This window comes from Petaurus breviceps, unplaced genomic scaffold (assembly GCF_028583685.1).
Source record: "Petaurus breviceps papuanus isolate PSGF00001 unplaced genomic scaffold, PetGlider_PUasm1.0 229, whole genome shotgun sequence".
In the NCBI taxonomy this organism is placed as follows: Eukaryota; Metazoa; Chordata; class Mammalia; order Diprotodontia; family Petauridae; genus Petaurus; species Petaurus breviceps.
The window spans coordinates 20423566-20445316 of NW_027185903.1; the positions used below are offsets into that span (position 1 = coordinate 20423566).

Sequence of the window (21751 nt, forward strand, 5' to 3'; positions counted from 1 at the left end):
CAAGGTGGCACCTTCGCATCTCGATTTCTGTACTCCTCTTCCTATGCCCTTACTGCACTGGTACTGCTGCTCTAAGGCCTTCATGGCAGTATGCACCCAAGCCTGCTCCATCCCCAAAGCACTTTACGTTCTAGATTATCTACCACTTTTCAAAACACCCATTTTGTTAGTGATAGGTATTAGAAAGGAAGGTTGCTGGCTGACTCATGTTATATGAATGATTCAACCCTCACAGAGACACTTATTTTGAAGAGGATGTCTGTTAACCAAAATGGATTTCAAGCAGTGAAATAATTGAATTTCACTTAACATATGGGCAGGCAAGCCTTCCTTAGAGTCTGTCCCTATGTACAGTTTCCCTAAATTGTTCCTGCTTTTTACAGCTTCATTTTCTGAACATCCAAATTCTCTAAAAAAGATCAAGTTTTTGTTATTGTTTTGCAAAATGAACACAGGGCAGCCATATGTACTTAAGGGATCTGGTTTGTAAGTTGGATACTGCCTATATTGTTTCTACTGCTGTTCCATAGCTTTATTCCAAGCCAGTGCAGTACAGAACAGTAAAAGAGAGATGATTTTTTACCCTTTTCTTGTCTCTTGGGTCATATATTTTACATAAAAATAGTAGTATATGATGAAAAGGTGGAAGAAGCCTGTCCTGAAAGTCAGTTTCCCAAAGTGTAACATACAGTATAAAGAAAAGAGAGTAGTGAACTGTTTTCTCAATTATTAGGTAAACCTCAAATTTGTTGTTCATTTTCAGTTGTCTGACTCTTCATGACCCCATTTAGGGTTTTCTTGGTAAACCCCAAATGGAGTGGTTTGCCATTTTTTTCTCCAGCTCATTGTACAGATGAGGAAAATGAGGCAAACAGGGTGAAGTAATTTGCCCAGGGTCACACAGCTAGTTAAGTGTCTGAGGGCAGATTTGAATTGAAGATGAATCTTCCAGATTCCAAACTTGGCACTCTCCACTGCGCCACCTAGCTGCCCAAAACCAAATTGCTCTCAGCAATACATTACTCATTGCTCACAATGGGAACCAATAATTCAAAATATTTATCAATACAAAAGAGTTTTACCATTCTGGTTTACCGAAGTTGGAATATTAGAATGGAATTTATTTAGTTTTATGGGCCTAAATCCCCAACAATGAGATATTTGTCATAATGTGACCTTAGTAGAAAAAATCCTCATTAAGGCCAATTATAAATTTTTGTTAAAGCCTAGATGTTATATCAATTCTTTAAGACACTAACCAATATGTGACAGGGACAAGTGGGAAAATAAATATTTAATTCGATTTGTGCTCACAATATATGATCAAAACATAACAAGCTCAAAGGGCTTCCTTAAGACATATACAGAATACCTTTGAAAACACATCCCCCTGCTTTCATTTCATTTTTTGTTTGCCATTTTATGGTTTTTAACAAACAGAAGTTTGAAAACTGTAATAAAATACATTTTTCATTATTATCCTACTCTCAGTAACACAGTGATCAGCCTATCTGAATTTTATCCTTCAGAATAGACTAACACTGATTCTCATTTAATTTCAAAAGCTTTGGTATCTCTCCTAAAACAGCACTTCTATCTGACCAGTACTTTCCATTACTAAAGAAAAAAAATGAAAAATTAAGAGAAATCTGATAGGTTACTACAAATTAAACCTGACCTTTTAACAGTTAAGTATTAAAGATAACTGAAAATCAGAAAAGTAAATTAATATGCTATCTAAATTACAAAAAAAAAAATCCTACACTTTAAGAAACAATAACTCAAACCCTCAGGTTAGCATATAGACAAGTTGACTTTGAAACAAAATTAGGATATATAAATGTCTATCTAAATTTTCTACCCTTCATTTTATACAGAATCTTACATTAAATTGGTTTCATATACAATTTAACATTAGTCATTTTTGAAGGCCTTTATTGTGAAGATAACCACTCTTTGTCTGACAATCATAAATAATAGGCTTGTCAGTGATTATTCTGGACCTCCACGCTGAAAGAGAAAAAATAAAAGATTATATAATGTCTCAAAAGATGCTACCATACTTTTATGAGGTAACAAAAGGAAACAACATACTTGAATAAATTCAATCTCTTCTGGAGACATGAGTTTCCTCCTATATTTCTGAGGTAATGTTTTTACTATTTCAGCAGTATCTGGTGGACCATGATGCATTGGCAAACCTGATGATTTACCACCCACAGAATGCTGTGATATTGCAGAAGAGTGAGATGGAAGCACGGATGAGTTTAAAGATCCTGGTACTGAAATTAAGAATTTTAAAATTAGAAAAATTGTCTAGGAACTTTATAATAACTTATTTACTGTACTACACAAACCAAACCATTCTTGCAGCTACAATGCATTTGGTAGGTACTAATGTTGCACAGAAATAACATGATTAACATAACACAGTTTGGGAAAATTTACTGTTCTTATCATGCTGCATTCTGCCCCCCACCAGACTCCCTTCCCCAATATGGGGTGTGGGGAACTGCCTTGCCTTCACCCTCTACCCCTTCCCACGCTGGTGCCTCATGGAATCTCTCTTCAGTTTTCTTTTTCAATGCTAGCCAAGGCCTTGCTTGCTGGTGGGCTCCACTGTTTCAGCACTGCTGCCTTCTCTGGCTTTTCTAGGTTCCTACCACATAGGACCCTTAAGGAAGAAGAGAATGGAATCAGGAAGTGGGAAGGCTGTAGGGCTTTCTTCCATTGTTCTGTTCAACAATAACTGTTATATCAACCTCTACCCAACAACTGGGCAGGGTTATTTCACCAGTTATGTTCTTAAACTAAAATAATGGGGTAGTATTTATTAGATAGAAGCAGCAAGGTATAGCAACTAGATCATTGGGCTTGGAGTTGGGAAGACCTCAGCTCAAAGCATACTTCAGACACTAAATTGCCAGACCCAGCAGCTTTTTCTTTCTCTTGCTTTCTTCACTGTCTTCTTTATTTTCATTAAGATGCATTTGATAGGGGCAGCTAGGTAGCACAGTGAATAGAGCACCAGCACTGGAGTCAGGAGGACCTGAGTTCAAATCTGGCCTCAGACACTTAACACTTACTAGCCGTGTGACCTTGGGCAAGTCCCTTAACCCCAATTGCCTTGTTTTCCCCCCTCCAAAAAGCAAAAAAATTTTAAAAAGATGCATTTGATACCTTCATTTAAGTAATATTCCAACATATTTGAAAATGTTGTTTGAAAAGCAATGTTGGTTTATTTGTGACTAATATAGTAACATATTAAACACAAAAAGTGAATCTCATCCTTTGTGACCTCTGTGCAGCATTGGACACAGTTAACTATACTCTTCTCTGGAAAACAGACTCTTCCTTGGGTTTTCTTGACACCATTCTCTTGGTTTTCCTCCTTTTAATATTGCAGCTTCTTCTCAGTCTTATTTTTTTTTCTTTTTGGAGGGCAGGGCAATTGGGGTTAAGTGACTTGCCCAAGGTCACATGGCTAGTAAGTGTTAAGTGTCTGAGACTGGATTTGAACTCAGGTCCTCCTGATTCCAGGGCCAGTGCTCTATTCACTGTGCCACCTAGCTGCCCCCTCAGTCTCATTTACTGAATCATTCTTGTACTGCTCCCAAAATGTGGGTATACTCCAAGACTCTGTCCTGGGCCCCCATCTCTCTAAGTGACTTAGGCTGTTCTCATGGGGTCAATAATCATTTCTATTCAGACAACTCCAAAATCTTAAGAGCACTGGGCCTGCAGTCAGGAAGATGTGAGTTAAAATACAATCTCAGATGTTTTCTAGCTGTATGACCCTGGGCAAGTCACATCACCTCTATTTGCCTCCCTTTCCTCATATGTAAAATGGGAACAATAATAGCATTTATTTCCCAGGGTTGCTATAAGATCAAATGAGATAATAATTTTAAGGCACTTAGAACAGTACCCAGCACACTGTAAGTGCTATATAAACGTTAGCTATCATCATCATCATCATCATCATCATTACATCCAGCATCACAGATCATCAGCTTCCTATTGGGCATTTCCCATTGGATAGCCCATATACTTGAAACTAAGTATGTTCAACACAACTCAATATTTTTTTCTCCCAAATGCATCATTCCTAATAATTTCCTTATTTCTGTTGACAGCACCACTACTGTTCTGGTCATTTAAGTTCCTAACCTCAGAATCATGCTCAATTTTTCACCCTCTCTCATCTCCACATGAGTCTTGTCATCTCTACATGTCTTTTCTCTAACTCCATATCTCTCCATTCACAGAGTTACTACCCTAGTTCAGCCTCTCCTTATCTCACACTGTCTTCTGTCTTTCTTTGAATCCTCAGCACTTAGCAGAATGCATGGTCCATAACAGGTGCTTAATAAATGCTTTTTGTCTGACTGGACTATTGCAAAAGTTCCTTTAACTGGTTTTGCTGCCTCAAGTCTCTCCCCTTTTTTATTCATCCTCTGCCACATGATATTCCTAGAGTGTATTTTGAGCATGTCAGCCTCCCTGCTCAAAAGGTCCCAGTGTCTCTCTGCTGTCTCAGATAAAATACAAAGTCCTCTGTTTGGCACTTAAAACCTTTCCCAAACTAGAACCAGTCTGCCTTCCCAGGCTTACTATGCATTAATTCCTTTCCACATACCGTGTTTCCCCGATAATAAGACACTGTCTTATTATTTTTTTTTGGAAAGAAAAACACCAGAGGGCTTATTTTCAGGGGAGAGCTTATGTTGTCCTGCCTCAGCTCTCCTCCGCGGCACTGCTCTCAATGGCACCAGCAAGCAAATCACTGGGGAAGAAGAGGATGACGTGCTCACTGCTGCAGCTCTGATTGGATGCAGCTTGGAGCGCGGCGTGCGTAGGGTACCGTAATGTAGTGTGTAGCACAGGGGATCACCTTCACTACAGTAGCAATCTCAATAGGGCTTATTTTCGGGGAAGGGCTTATTTTAGAGGAATCTTACACAGTAAGGGGAGGGCTTATTTTCGGGATAGGTCTTATTATCGGGGAAACACGGGTGCTATGTTCCAGAAAAACTTGCTCTTCCTTGTACATAAAAATACTTTGTTATCTAATTTGTATGTATTTTGTATTTACTTATACTTGCACATGTTGTTTCCCTAGATGGGACAGAAGATACTTGAGAGCAAGAATTGTTTCATTTCTGTTTTGTTTTTGTATCCTCAGTGCCTAGGCACACAGTAAGCATAAGATGTGCCTAAATAAGGGCTTACTGATTTGACTGCTAGCTAGCTACTGTAACTCCTGGAAAGCCATTTAATCTCTACTGCCTCAAGCAGGGAATTCCCTTGGATTTACTGACTACACTGTCTAGCTGGGAGTTCTCTCAGCTGAAGAAGTCATATATTCTTTGTCAGCCTAGTGAACAGATACAGTAATTACTTTCTTGTAAAATTATTAAATAACATAGTTATTAGAGATCAACTCTTGTGCATTAATTTGTTATTCTATATTAGTCACAAGTAACCCTACATTGCCTATCAAACATCCTTAGGAAATATGTTAGAAGCAGTAGCTGGAATGAAGGTATCAAGGGCATTTAACTAGAAATAAAAGAAATAGTAAAGAAAGTAAGAGGGAGAATAAAGATGAAGAGGGACAGAGAAACCTCTAGGGCTTTCTTTCATTTAATACAGTTATTGCCAAGGTTGTTTTCAAAACCCAGAGGTCTAGAAAAGAAAGTGAGGGAGGCCATCACACCCTTACCCTACAGGGGTAAGGTTAGGGAAATCATCTGAAATCTTCCCCATTGCCAGGTACAGTCGAAGAGGTGAGAAGAGGAAAGGGAAAATGGGGAAGAAACATTGGATTAAAAAAAAATAGAAATAGGGGGCGGCTAGGTGGTGCAGTGAATAGAGCACCGGCCTTGGAGTCAGGAGGACCTAGGTTCAGATCTAGCCTCAAATACCTAACACATTCACACACACACACACACACACACACACACACACACACACACACACAAAAACTAGCCATGTGACCTTGGGCAAGTCACTTAACCCCAATTGCCTTACCCTCCCCCCTTCAAAAAGCAAAAAAAATGAAACAGAAAAAATAGAGAAATATTGGATTCATAAATAAAGAAAAAAAATACCTTACCTAAAAGAAAATTATATTCTGGGTTCCTTCTCCCTTGCCCCCCTATTTTTGACATTAAAACTCATTATCAATGAAAAGGAAGAAACATTCTACTATTATATCATTATTGCCTCCATGTCACCTCCCAGCTATTTGACCATCATCAGTCTTAACACTGAATAATTACAAAATAGAAGAAAAAGGTACATAATAGAAAATTTCCTGTAATAGATTTCCCTGTAATAGAGTAGCTGCTTAATAAAGACCTGCTGAATTGAATTCACTCTATTCCACTAACACACTCTGTTTTTCTAGCTTGAAAAAGAAAAAAAGGCTTACCTGGTTTATGATGAAGACATGCAATCTATAAGAGTCTGTGTGTATTAATTTGAGGGAAGCTGGTACTTACCATTCAGTTTGGGGTAGCCTTTTCTGTCAGGGAACCTTATTAGTGGAGTATGTGGCTTGACTACCTAAAAAAAAGAAAGAAGAAAATAATATGAGAAAGAAGAAAAAGATAAATACTACCTGTAAACTCAGAAGTCATTACAAAAGTATACCATGATTAAGGAATTACCTGTCAAACCTTGTAATTTGTTGCCTTGCCCATGATACACATTATTGTTTCTAACTGCTGAATTTGCACATGTCAAAGATCAACTAACCTTGAAGGCTATTTACTTTCCATTTAATTCTCTCATTACTCCATCCTGCCCTCCCCAAACCTCTAAAACAAAAGTAACAATGGTATGGACATATTTCCTTTGCAAGACCATTTACATTTCCATGATCACAGGATATGATTTACTTTCTCAACAGAAACAGTATTTGAAATATCAACATTTTAGAAATTTCAGGAATGATATATCACGTAACATACTTCTATAAAAAATACAAATTTCTATAATGTTATACTTTAAAAAAAAGCATTTTCACATCATTTGAACCTTATAAAATCCTTGTTAAACTGAATTCTATTATTTATATGCAAATAATTTTCTGAAGGAAAATGTGTCAGAGGAGCTAAATGGGTTGTCTAGATTCACTAAACTAGTTGATAAAGAGAATTATGATTAGTATTCAAGTCTCTTGAATTCTTGTCTGATGCTTTTCTCTACTATACTAGACTATACTTAGTTTAGTACGAAAAATTAAAAAAACTGGTAAAAGATTTGAAAAAATAAACATCTTTAGAGAACATTATTTCCTTTGGGCATAATGCTACAGCTGTTTACTTAGGGTGTGAAATCTTAGGAGTAGGCATCAATAAAATTCTAATTAATAAAAGTTTCATTTAAAAAAATTTAAAAAATTTTTTAAAACATCAAAATCATTATCTAGTGATCTCATTCACCATACAACACTCCCCAATAGCAACAAAAGTGGTTAAGAAAAGCCTCCCAATCAGCAAATTTGCAGCATTCGTCACCTGCAATTCATACTTTATTGAAAAGAAAAAAGTGTGTTACACTTATCTAAAACCAGTATTGGTCACTGCATTTGAGATGATTATGTGTGCCTCTAGTACTGTTTTCCGTCACATTATCATAATTACTGCATATGCTGTTCTGGGTCTTCTTTCTTCATGCTGTATCAGTTCATGCAAGTTTTCTCATAATACTAATTAATTTTTTTTTTTAAAGCAATCGGGGTTAAGTAACTTGCTCAAGGTTACACGGCCAGTTATTTCTGGGTGCGGTGCTGAGTATCTGAGCCCGGACTTGATCCAGGTCATCCCGACACTGGAGCCGGTGCTCTTACTCGCTGAGCCACCTGGCCGCCCCTAAGCAATTGGGGTTAAGTAACTTGCTCAAGGTTACACGGCCAGGTGTTTCTGGGTGGGTGCTAAGTGTCTGAGCCCGGGATTCGATCTCCAGGTGTTCTCAACACTGGAGCCGGTGCTCTTACTCGCTGTGCTACCTGGCCACCCCACTAATTTCTTATGAAACTAACATTCCATTACCTTCATACAAGTTCGTTTAGCCACCACCTAAAAGGGATGGGTATCTACTTTGTGCACTATGAAATGTGCACTACTATGAAAAATGTCTTCGTGACTCTTTTGGCATGTATGAAACTGTCACTGACATCTTTGGGTGATAAGCCCAGTAGTGGGTTCAAAGTATCGAAGAGCATGAAGTTTAATATTTCCCACATAATCCCAAATTGATTTCCTGAATGGTTTGACCATTCAGAAATCTGCCAACAGTGTATATATATGCCTGTGTTCTTGCAACTCTTTTAACCTTTTAATCTTTGCCAGTTTGATGGGCAATTCCTCAAAGTTGTTTTAATTTTGCATTTCTCTTAGTGTCTGGGGGAATTTTTTTCCCCTTATGGTTGTGGACAACTTTCATTTCTTATATTGAAAATTTTCTTCATATCTTTAAACCACTAACAAATCTATCGGGGAATGATGGCTATCATATATTTGAATGAACTCAATAGACATGTCAGATAAAATTTTATCTGTTTTGTCAGAAGGAAGGAATTTTTCCTAAGTTATAGCTTCTCCTATTCTATCTGCATTGACTAGATCCCTAAATCCATTTGGAGCTTCTTTTGGTATATAAGATACTAATCCAAACCTATTATCTGCCAAATAACTACCTGGTTTTCCCAGCAGGTCTTGTCACATAACAGGAAGTCTTACCAGTAGTTTGTGTTCTTGGTTATAACAAATACTGGGCTACCAGTGTTCCTTTGTTCTGGGTCTTGCTTATCTAATCTGTTTTTCTGACTTGCATTTTTGTTTTTTAATCAGTGCCAAATAATCGTGAGGATTAATACTTTGATACAGTTTGAAACCTGGAAAAACTAGGCATCCTTCATTCCTACTTTTCCTCATTATTTTCCTTGAAATTCTTGACATTTTATTCCTCAAAATAAATTTTATTAGTTTGGTAATATTATCAGTATTACACTAAATCTGTAAATTAGCAGTGTCATATTATATTGGCAGTCTTACTATGAACAGTAATTCCCTTTTCAAGATCTTTTAAATTCTATCCAGAAAGCTCTATTTTTTAAACTAAAGGAGTCAATATTTACTTATAACGTATTTCAATTGGCCAGTGATCTCATCAATGAAATCCTTTCAAGAGTGAAGATGGAAATGCACCCATACCTTTTTATTCTATGCCATTACTGTCCATGTCTTCTCATAAATCCTTCAAAGGGAGTCCACAAAAGGTACAGGACTTTCTCTAGATTTCTCAACATAATCTAGTACCAGGGTGGTCAGCAGGCTACATATTCACCATGTGACTGATCACCTCTTTATATGGTCACACATTTCTTTGACAGTCTTTTATGCTGCATCTTACAGAGACTGTTACTGGTAACATGATATTACTGTTTCTATTCACTATGCTCCATGGCCCTAAAAATGAACCACAAATTGATTCTTGTAGTACTGTAGTATTTTTTTTTTGGAGGGCAATTGGGGTTAAGTGACTTGTTCAAGGTCACATGGCTAGTTTTTATGTTAAGTGTGTGAGGCCAGATTTGAATTCAGGTTCTCCTGACTCCAGGGCCAGTGCTCTATTTACTGTACCACCTAGCTGCCTAGTACTGTAGTATTTTATAATCCACAGGAATTTGTTGCCAGAAGAATACTGGTGAAACAGGGGGTTTTATTTCTGCGAGAAACCTAAGTTTTTATTGAACATGTTGGGAAATAATGCATATGCAATCCACTCTGCTCACTTCTTTCATTCATTTTAATTCTGGACCCAGCTTCACTGTCCATCTGAGGATGAGGATGCTGTTTAAGAGATATACTGATGGAGCTCAATGAACTGTATCATAGTTTATAAGCAGATGTCAAACTCCTGGCCAGTGGGCCCAAGGCTCCTGAACCAGATTAAAATATAACTGGGAAATTTTTAACAAAATAAAAAAATACAACATAGACAATGTTGATTTGTGGTTTTCTAAGTCAATATGTGCCCAGCAAGGATTTCTTTTTATGAAAAATATTTTTATTTATTTTGTTAAACATTTCCCAATTACATGAAAAAAAAATTTTAATCATTTAAAAAAACTGAGTTCCAAATTCTTTCCCTCCCTTGCATTCCTCCCCCTCTCCTTGAGAAGACAAGCACTTTGATTGTGAGGTCATGCCATTTCCATATTAGCCATGCTGCAAAAGAAAACTATAAAAATAAAGTTTAAAAAATGCTTCAATCTGTTGAATTCATCAGTTCTGTCTTTGAAAAGGGTTGTTATGAGGATTAAGTGACATAAGAATTGTAAAGTGCTTGGTATATAACAAGTATTATCTAAATATTAGCTAATATTATTAAAACAAAATAGGTACCCATCCATTTTAGATGATGGCAAAACAAATGTGTATGACTTTAATGGAATGTTACAGTTCCTTAAGGAATGAAAAATATAATATGAGAAAACCTGTATGAACTCTTACAGCATGAAGAAAGAACTAAAAGAACAACATACACAATGACCAAGATAATGTGATTGAAGACAATACTATAGGGCAACATAATCAGTTCAGGACTATTTAGAAGAGTAGATTCAAAAAATGGTGTGGAATGGGACTCTGGTTTACATCTAGCAGAGGTGGGAAAGGGTTTAGTGTCCTGGAGGTATTACCTTCAATGTCCTAGACCAGTGGTGTCAAACTCAAAATAGAAACAAGGCCACTAATCAGTACAAAAAGATCCCTGCAGGCCCTTACTAAGTTTTAAAATGTTATCCTGGTCCAACCATTTCAGAAAGTAATTTGGAACTTGGCCCAAAGGGTTATAAAACTTTATATACCCTTTGATCCAATAATACCACTTACTAGGTTTGTATTCCAAAGAGATTTTTTTTTTAAGCAATTGGGGTTAAGTAACTTGCTCAGGGTTACACGGCCAGTTATTTCTGGATGTGGTGCTAAGTATCTGAGCCCAGATTTGATCCCCAGGTCATCCCGACACTGGGGTTGGTGCTCTTACTCGCTGAGCCACCTGGCCACCCCGAGATTTTTTTAAAAAGGGAAAAAGACCTATTTGTACAAAAATATTTATAGCAGTTCTTTTTGTGGTAGCAAAGAATTGAAAATTGAGGGGATTCCAGCAACTGTGGAATGGCTGAACAAGCTATGGTACATGAGGAATGGAATGGAATAGAATACTATTTTGCTATTAGAAGGGGGGGGGAGGGAGGAGGAACTGCTTTCAGAAAAACCCAGGAAGATTTATATGACCCAATGCAAAGTGAAGTATACAAAATCAGGAGTACACTGTACAAAGAACTAGCAATACTGTATGATGATCAACTATGAAAGATTTGCCTAGTCTTATTAATGATCCAAGATAATTCCAAGGACTTATGATGAAAAATGCTATCTACCTCAAAAGAGAGAATTAATGATGAATTCTGAGTGCAGATTGAAGCATACTTTTTTTTTTTTTGGCTAATATGGAAATTTGGTTTGTGATTTCACATGTATAACTGATATCACATTGCTTACCTTCTCTATAGGTGGGGGAGGGGCTAGGAGGGAGAGAATATGGAACTCAAAATTTCAAAAAATAAAATTTAAAAATAAACAAAAAGTGATTTCAAAATCTGAAAAATATAATGTTATATATGTTTTATTGTATCATTTATTTTGTTAACTATTCCCAGTAACATTTTAATCTGGTTGGACTTGGAAGTGTGGCACCCCTAGATCAGGGGTGGGGAACATTTGGCCTTGAGGCTACATGTGGTCTTCTAGGTCCTTGGGTGCAGCCTTTTGGCTGAATTCAAGTTTTACAGAACAAATCCTTCTATTAAGGGGATTTATTCTGTGAAATTTGGATTTAGTCAAAGGGCCACACTTGAGAACCTAGAGGGCCACATGTGGCCTCAAGGCTGCAGGCTCCCCAGACCTAACCTGTACTATCCATCCATTATCCCTAAGATTCTACTTTCTTCAAGGTTGTAGAAACTTAGAACAAATCCTATAATTGTAGTATTTATACCATCCCATCAATGGAAAACATTTAAAATAACACTAATTTCTTCACATCCCTCTCAGTCTGCTCACTCACACAATCCTTAAGGAGACTAGATTTTCCTTTACTCTTAGGTATTTAGGAAAGCTCCAAAGTAGTCATTTCGAGAAAAATGTGAGGAACAAAGGCAAAGAAATAGTCACTAATCACGCATCCCTAAATATCTAGCTATACTTTAAGGATCTATAGTTTCATCAGTGTAAATACTTTCTCTACCAACCCAGATTACAATCTTCCCCGCTCTGTTAAATATTCTTTGGGAGTTGCTGTGGCCACATAAAGACTAAAAAGGCTCCCACAATAAAATCATTTGTTCACTAATTTCCTTGCGATGACCCCTTCTCTGAATTCAACAAAGCTGGTCTGAAGTTAGCAAGTAATCATTTTAAAGGCTTTAGCCTCTACATATTGTTAGAACAAGAGCTCTTCTTCTGCCATTAGTCTCCGGGAACTCTGAGTAGCCATGTTAAGTTTCTTGAGAGCAGGGCCTATTTCATTTCTGTCTTTGTATTCCCAGTACCTGGGACACTGTTTAGAACATAAAAGGTGCTTAATAAGTAGATGGAAATAATTAATGCTAGAAGGGCTGTTGGAAAACAAGCATACCACTACACTAGTGGTGGAACTGTGTGTTGGTCTAACTGTTCTAGAAAACAATCTGGAAGTAAGCTAGAAAAGTAACTCAACTGTTCACACTCATTGACAAAGCGATATCACCACTGGACTAAGTCAAAGCTACAAGGAAACGTCCTGAATAAATAAAAATATTCATAGTAGTATTAATAATAAACTGGAATCAAGTTAGATGTCCAATGATTGGAAATGCTGAACAAATTGTGATACATATATATATATATGATATTGTTGCAATAAAAACTGAAAAATGTGAAGAATTTAAAGTAACTTTAGAGACTTAAGTGAACTGATACAGAGTGAAGCAAAATCAACATAATATATAAACTAATCACAATATAAAGGAAAACATGAAAAGACATTAAGACATGGATCAATGTATTCACCAGTCTTGACTCCAGAAAATTGATTATGAGGTATATCTGTCCTCCTCACTCTGTAGAAATGTGGTAGACTACATACTGGTAGACAACAAAGCATGTTATGAGATATAACCAACATGTTGGTTTGTTTTGCTTAACTGTATTTCTTGTTATGAGAGAGTTATATTGAGGGGTGTTACTGGGAAATCAATAAAACTTTTTTTAAAAAAAGAAAAATTATGGCAGAATAGAAATGCCAAAGAACTGAAAAGAGGCAAGTATCCTTTAAAAAAAAAAGGGCAGGGAGGGAAATAGACTATTCTAGAAATTATAGGGCTAATGAACTTCTTCAGTTCCTGGCAAAATTTTAGAATATGTCATTAATGAGAAGATTTGTGTTATTTTAAGATCACAGATTTAGAGTTGGAGACTTTAGAGATTATCTAGCACTCAATCCTTCATTTTACAGCTGAGGAAAGTAAGGCCCAGAAAGGTTATACCACTAAGGTTAAAAATGGAGGTGGCAGGGGGAGGCTAGGTGGCGCAGTGAGTAAAGCGCTGGCCCAGGAGTCAGAAGGACTGGAGTACAGTTCCGGCCTCAGACGCTCAACACTACACAAAAAAAACTAACCGTGTAATCTTGGGCAAGTTACTTAACCCCAATTGCCCTCCAAAAGCGGAAAAAAAAATGGAGGTGGCAGAATACAAGATAAACCCATGTCCTGATTCTAAGCCTGGAACATTCCTCAATATACAGCACTGCTTAATGTCAACCATGACAAATGGAGTGCCCTATGGATATGTATTCTTGGCCTTGTGATACTAAACATTTTTATCAGTGGCTTTGATCAAAATATGCATGGTTTACTTATCAAATTACCTAATGACAACAAGGCTCAGAGAGATAACCAGCAAGTCAGGTGAGAGATTCAGGGTCCAAAAAGGTCTTAAGAGGCTAAAAAGTACAGTCTTCAGGACCCTATCTGTGGTTTTCTTGGCAGAGATATCAAAGTGGTTTGCCATTTCCTTCTCCAGCTCATTTTGCAGATGATAGAACTGAGGCAAACAGGGGTGACCTGTCCAGTGTCACACAGCTAGCAAGCGTCTAAGGCCAGATTTGAAAGGTCTTCCTAACTCCAGACTCAAGGCTCTATTCCTTGTGCCATCTGGCTGCCCCAAAATATGCAATTCTATTTTGGGTTAATAAAAAAAGATGACTTCACAAGTATAGGATGGAAGAGATGTAGCTAGAAAACAGTTCTTGTGATCCAGACTGCAAGCTCAAAATGGGTTAACAGTGTGACCTGGCAGTCAAAAAAGCATTAGCTTCCAGAATGAACTCAGAAAAAAGGGGGGGAAAGAGCAACCCTGAGGCATTAAAAAAATGAAGACAAGAAACAGCGCAATTCTGAAAGTTACTTATCAAATTTATTATATACTTTAAAAAAAACAAAGCTCTACATAAAAGAGATTCAGTTAGATGTACAATCCTCTTCTATTATGTACATGGAGATGCTGATTTTATTTGGTGTTTTAAATCCAGAATATAAAAAAAAAAACCTGACACAATAGAAAGTTATTTCAAGTGACATAAAAGCAGGTACAGTATCCATAGTGAAGGAGGTGAGAGTCCTGTCCTACTCTCCCCTGGTAAGACAACAGCTGGAATATGTTTTGAACACATTTTAGGAAGGGCATTGACTAGCTGTAACACATTCTTCACAACATGACTGATGGGGAAATATGTTCACATAATTGCATGTGTACAACCTATGTCAGACTGCTTACAGTCTTGGAGAGGAAGGCTGCGAGGGAAGGAAGGAGAAAAAATTTGAAATTCAAAAATATTATGAAAAATGAATATTTAAAACTATCTTTATATGTAATTAGAAAAAAATAAAATGCTATTTACAAAAAAAAACCATGATAGCTATGTTCAGATATCTAAAGGTCTATTGTGTGAAAGAGATTAGATTTGTAACAAAAGATTTGTTTCAAATTAGTTAAGAGAATTAGGAGCAATAAATCAGAGTCTCATAGGATCAGATTTCAGCTTTATGTTTTAAAAAAAAAAACCTTTTTAATCATTACAGGTCAGATCATATATTTAGAGCTAAAAGAAATCTAATCAAAAGCTATCTAATTCAACCTCCTCATTTTGCAGATAAGAAAGTTGATAACCAAGGAGATTAAGTGATTGCAAAGTCATAGAGTAGTATAATAGTAGTAAAATAGTAAAGGGGTAAGTTAGGTGGTACAGTGGATAGACTGGGGTCAGGAAGACTCATCTTTCTAAGTTCAAGTCTGGACTCTTGTTACTTCCTAGCTATGTGACCCTGGGCAAGTCACTTAACCCTGTTTGCCTCAGTTTCCTCATCTGTAAAATGAGCTGGAGAATGAAATGGCAAACCACTACAGGATCTCTGTGAAAAAAAATACAACACAAGTGGAGTCACAAAGAGTCGGTTTGGGGCTATGAATGAATGGTCCGACCACACTGGAAAACTTATAGAAAATTATGAAAGAGGGGCAGCTAGGTGGTACAGTGAATAGAGCACTAGCCTTGGAGTCAGGAGGACCTGTATTCAAATCTGGACTCAGACACTTAACACTTACTAGCTGTGTGACCTTGGGCAAGTCACTTAACCCCAACTGCCCTGCCCTCTCTCCTCCAAAAAGCAAAACAAAAAACAAAAACCCGAAATTGTGAAAGAAAAAGTCACTATACTATTTATATCCCCTGGGCCAGAGATCCTACAGCTGAGCATATATCCCAAGGAGGTAAAAGACAGACGGGCAATACATAGACACATACATATTTATAAATGTATGTGTGCATGTATCTATATATGTATGTAGGTAGATAGATATAAACAAAATATTCATAGTGGGGCTTTCTATGGTAACAAAAACACTGGAAAAGAAGTGGGTGTCCACAGTTTGGGGAACAACTGAACTATGTGAACATAATGACATACTGTTATTACCCCAAGAAAGAATAGCTATTAAATTCTGAAAAACATGAGAATTGTATGAAATGATACAGAATAAAGTTAAGAAGGACCAGGAAAAATTTACACAATGACTGAAATCTCATAAAGAAAAACACTATAACAAAAGGCAACTGAACTCAATGACCAATCTTGGTTATAGTGGGAAATGTTAACACATATACTTTCCCCAAAGCAGTTGTATACAGTGCTAGATCCAGTCATTGTGGGAGAGCTTTATTTAACTATTTTTATTTACTTTCAGTGAAGCTATAAATTTCATTACGCCTCAGTGTCATCACCTAAAAAAATTCAGAAAATGCCTTTACTACCTACCTTAGAGGTAGGCACTATTATCAATGATCAAATAAGAGCATGAATCAAGAAATCAGCCTTTAAGATTAAATTTTAGAAAGCAAGTCCAAGAAAAATGTTACAGAAGTTATTTTATGATACAGCTGCTATAGGTGACATATACTTTTTATCAAAATTAAAGGCCAAAGAGCAAAAGGATGGATGAAAGAAGAACACAGAAATGTGGCTAACAAAATTTAGCAACTGATAAGTAGAAGGAAATACTAGTTACTGAATGAAACCCCCAAATCACAGGAAGTATACCATTCCTTCTTCCACAAATGCCCTTCCTTCTATATAGCTTAGCCAGATGAAATTCTAAGCTTTCAAGGCTCAGCTCCAACACTTACTTACCTTTTCCCTGACACTCTCTTCTCCTCCAAATGTTCATAGTATTTTTTCCTCCTTTATGTACTTTTCATGGTCTACTCAGTATTAGGTTTGAATGCATGTTCTCCTTTAGTAGATTATAAACTATTTGAGTAGTATCAATGAATCAGCAGCATTTTATTAAGTGCCTGATAGAAACCAGACACTGTATTAGGTGCTAGTAATACAAAGACAACACAATCACTGCTTTCAAGAAGCTTCCACTCTGTTGTGGGAAACAACATATATAAATATAAAAATAAAGTATATACAAAATAAATAATTGCAAGGTCGTTTCAAGGGGAAAACAAGAAACTAGGAGAGGTAGCCCAAAGAAGGTGACACTTGAGTTCAACTTTAAAGGGAGCTAGAGATTTTAAAAGGCAGAATGGAGGAGGAAGCACATTCCAAGCCTGAAGGACAGCCTGTGCAGTGTCATTAAAGTGAAGACCAAACATCATGTGTTAGGCATGGTAATCAGGGCACACTTGTTGATAAGAATACAGTGTGTGCAAAGAGCAATAATGTAAAAATCTAGACAGGCAGACTGGAGCCAGGTTGGGAAGATCTTTAAATGCTAAGTCAAAAAGTTTACATTTTGGCCAAGAGGCAATAACATAGGAAGCAAGTGGAGTTTCATGAGCAGAGAGTATCATGTTCAAACTTGTATTTTAAGAATAACTGTGTGCGTGGCGGCTAGGTGGCACAGTGAGTAGAGTACTGGCCCTGCAGTCGGGAGGACCTGAGTTCAAATCCAATCTCAGACATTTAACACTCACTAGGTGTCTGACCTTGGGCAAGTCCCTTAACCCCAATTGCCTTCCAAAAAAAAAAAAGCAAAAAAAAAAGAATAATTGTGGAGGATGAATTAGAGAGAGTAGAAACTTGAGGCAGGGAGAACAATTAGGAATTGGTTGCCAATAATCTGGATGAGAAGGCAGGGCCAACTGAACTATATAGTGGTGACTATACAAGTGGACTGAAGGGGATAGATTCAAGAGCTGTTGTAGAGGTAAGCTGATGAGATTTGGCAATAGAGTGTTATAAGGACTGAGGATGATTCTAAGATTGGGAATTTGAGTGACTGAAAGGATGATGGTATCATCTGTTCAGAAATAGGGAAGTTCAAAAGAGGGGGTGAGTTTAGGAGAAAAAAATAACAAGTTATGCTTTAGATATGTAAAGTCTGAAATGCATATGGGAAATCCAATAGGCAATGTCTAAGCATTAAATTAAGGATCTGATACAGAAGCTCAGGAGACTAGGGCTGGATATAGACTGGAAAATCATCTACATAGATGACTTTAATAATAGCTTTAAGGTCTGAAAAGTGCATTATATTATCTCACTTGATTCTGTGATGTGAATGCTATTATCATCCCCATTTTAGAGATCAAGGAACTGGCTTGACTGGATTCACACAGTTAATAAATGTCTGAAGCAAGATTAGAACTCGGGTCTTCCTGACTCCAAGTCCACCACAATATCCACTGCACCATCCAGCTGCCTTAATTATAACCTCATACAATCTATATGAGATAATTATTATTATCTCTAATATAATAGGGTAGTTAGGTGGCTTTATTATCTTATAGAATCTATAAGAGATAACAATTATTATCTCTAATATAATAGGGCTGCTAGATGGTACAGCAGATAACATAACTGAACCTTTAGGAAATGAGATCATCCCTTCCAAGAAAGGAAAAGAAGGGATCAAAAAGAGAACTTTCAGTTGGGGAGGAATTGAAGATCAGCAAAGGAGAATGAGGAGGTTCAAGACAGACAGGAAAAGAAACCAAGAGAAAGAACAGATATTAAGTGTTACAAACCCATAGGATACACAGCCACTTAAGGTTTACAAACCACTTTTTTCACAACCACTATGGGAGTATAAGAGGAAAATGAGACTGAGGTGCAAAATCCAGTCAATATTATAATAAAAGAAGTGTTTTAAAGGATTGTAAGCCAGTTTTCCTTTCTTCTTTTAGAAATATTATCAAGTTGCCTTGAGTTCAGGAACTGAATTCTCACTTCACCTTTGGATACTCTTCAGTACACAGCAAAGTTCACAACGAATCAAAAACTTCAGGGAACATCAGTGTCATACACAGCAATAATAATGGCATTTACATAGCACTTTACAAATATCTCATTTGATCCTCACATCTGCCCTATGAGGTAGACTCCACATTTCACAGATGAGGAAACTGAGGCAGAGGGAAGTTATATGACTTTCCTCAGGGCCACTTGGCTGGGGATGTGCAAGTGGGTCTATCTAAATGCAGGTTCCACCGTGCCACCTAGCTGCCTCGAGCACAGCTGACGAAGTCTGAGAGAGACATCAATCTCTCGTTCATCTTTCCCCCTCAGGTAAGGTTATCACATTTAGTCGTTTGCATGTTGTTTCCACCATCAAACTTCGAGCTCCTGGAGAACAGGAGCTGTCTTTCGCCCTTCTTTGTATCCTCAGAGCTTAGCAAGTGTCCGGCATATAGTAGGTACTTAATGTTTCCAGACTGACATTCGGTCCTAGGCCGGACATGTTGGTAGGGGGTCCCTCCAGGACGCTCACCAGGAGGCATTCCCGGAGTCCTTGACAGCCCGCACAGTGTCCTCCCGGATCGGCCCCTCGTTTCTTTCCCGCCCCTCCTTACTCTCTATTGGCTGTGAAGGGGCATCACCTGCACTGTGATTGGCTATGCGAGCATTGGGAAAGCGGCCTCTCCCCGCCAACACCCGGGGGTAAAGCTCCGAGCCACAGAGATGGAATAGTAATGGGAGGCCGGGTCGGGTGGGGCAGCGCTATCAAGCAAAGACCAACCAACCCACTGCCCCCTCCCACAGGGGCCACACGCCCGCACACTCCCCGTACCGCCGCAAGGGCAACCGGGCACAGGGTCCAACGTCCACATCCACATGCTCCCCGGCACGGCTTCCTCACCCCTTCAGGAGACGGTACCGGCGACGCCACCAGCCCCTTTCCCTCCCCGGAAGTGGCAGCCATTGACCAGAGTCTGTCCAGCCCCGCGTGGGGGCCAAGAAAAGCAACCCCGACCGTTTTACCTGCACGACCCGGGTGGCCGCCGCCATCTTGCTGCCCATGGCGACCCACAGGAAAGTACTGTTTCCGGGGCAGACCGAACGGGACCCCGCCGGGCAAGGTTTTCTGTGGCGTCACTGAGCATAAGGGGCGTGGTAAGGACACCCCGCCCACCTGGAAGGCTGTGCTCGCTTAGCCCCGCCCGCCACCCCCTCCTAGGGCTGCTTCGGTCTAGTGGCTGTGCCTTTGATTCTTCTGGCGGACACTTAGAGAAGTCTATTTTAAGCTTTACTTGTTTCGCTCTTTGCCCTTTGTGCACCAATTATGATCAGTCCCTTCCAAAGTACATTTTTCGAGGAAAAGACTCACATGTACAAAAATATACAAACTTTCTGTAGTGGCAGAGAACTGGAAGTAAAGGGGGTCATCACAAATTAGAGAATGGCTTTAAATTATGATACAAGGTTGATTTTTATTTTCCTCTTTTAAAAATACCATTTCTCGTACGGAACGGCTTTTTGGGAAGGGGAGGAGGAAGGATACATGGGATATGATCTTATCAGAAACAAAATAATAAACCTTAAAATTATGGCACATTGTTTTGAAATGGACAAATAAAATGGACATGACAGCCCGGCCAATTATAATTTGATAGCAGTGTTTATTAACCGCGGTGACTGCCTCCCCAATAGGGAAGACAGCACTGAGTCTTCTGTAAGATGCATTTTTATAGACCTAGGTGTTGCTAGCAAACAGAGTGTGGTTCCAAGGGGGGCGGGGGGCGGGTACCATTTCTAGTAAAGTCTTGGGTACCTAACAAGAACAGACTTCTATCTGGGGTATGTTTCTAGCAACACAGGTGAAACAGTTCCCTCACTATTATGGCCTATTAGGTGGTTTCCAGGGACCCTGGTAGGGGCCCCTTCTGGCAGGTTTTAGGGGGCTTTGGTGTATAATTTCTGATGGGCACTTCAGTTTTTAATGAAAAATTTATGTTTTCAAATTACAAATAAAAAGATTTTTAGCATTTGTTTTTTAAAATATTGAATTTCAAATTCTCTCCCCTATTTCTGATATGGCAAGCAATTAATTATAAGCTATATGCAGTCACGCAAAGCATTTCCTTATTAGCCATGTTGCAAAAGTAAACAGACAAAAAAAAGGAATTTAATAAAGCTTTGGGGTTTTTTTAAGTACTTTTTGATTTGCATTCAGAATCCATCAGTTCTTTCTCTGAAGGTGAATGACATTTTTTCTTCATATGTCCTTTAGAATTGTGCTTGGACCATTGTATAACTGAAAATAGTTGTCACAGTTGATCATCATATAATATTGCTATGTACAATGTTACTACTATGTACACTTTGCATCAGTTTATGTCCTAACAGATTTTTCTAAAAGCATCCTACCTGTCATTTCTTATAACAATAGGATTCCATCACAAGCCATCATGATACCACAACTTGTTAAGCCATTTCCCAATTGATGGGGATCCCCTCAATTTCCAATTCTTTGCTACCACAAAAAAAAAAAACTGCTGTAAATATTTTTGTATATATAGGGCCTTTTCCTTTTTTTAAAATCTCATTGGGATCCTGACTTGGTAGTGGTATTACTGGTTCAAATGATATGCAAGGTTATATAGCTCTTTGGGCATCGTTCCAAATTGCTCTCTAGAATGTTTAGATCACCAACTCCACTAACAGAGAATTATTAGCATCCCAATTTTCCCACATTCCCTCCCAACATTTGTCATTTTCCTTTTCTGTCTCATTAACCAATGTGAGAGGTGTAAGAGTTGTTTTAATTTTCATTTATCTAATCAATAGTGATTTAGAACATTTTTCTATATAATTATGGATAACTGATTTCTTCATCTGAAAATTGCCTGT

At 38.0% G+C, this 21751-nt stretch overlaps 1 protein-coding gene across 1 annotated transcript; it reads right to left on the minus strand.

Annotated features, from left to right (window-relative positions):
* Window positions 1–1276: 1276 nt before the first annotated feature.
* Window positions 1277–20034, minus strand: KGD4 (alpha-ketoglutarate dehydrogenase subunit 4). The gene is made up of 4 exons (XM_069096346.1): window positions 19883–20034; window positions 6507–6570; window positions 2095–2282; window positions 1277–2010 (listed from the first exon to the last, which is right to left on the minus strand). The coding sequence occupies exons 1-4, from the start codon at window positions 19919–19921 to the stop codon at window positions 1993–1995; spliced, it is 309 nt and encodes a 102-aa protein (XP_068952447.1). The 5' UTR covers window positions 19922–20034; the 3' UTR covers window positions 1277–1992.
* Between the last annotated feature and the right edge of the window lie 1717 nt (window positions 20035–21751).

Bases quoted from the DNA above. Each gene is read 5' to 3' on its own strand.
- KGD4 (XM_069096346.1), bottom strand. From the start codon at position 19,921: ATGGGCAGCAAGATGGCGGCGGCCACCCGGGTCGTGCAG. The intron at 6,571-19,882 runs GTAAAACGGTCG...TCTTTTTTTTAG, and splicing joins CGGCCACCCGGGTCGTGCAG to GTAGTCAAGCCACATACTCC. The intron at 2,283-6,506 runs GTAAGTACCAGC...TCTTAATTTCAG, and splicing joins AGGCTACCCCAAACTGAATG to TACCAGGATCTTTAAACTCA.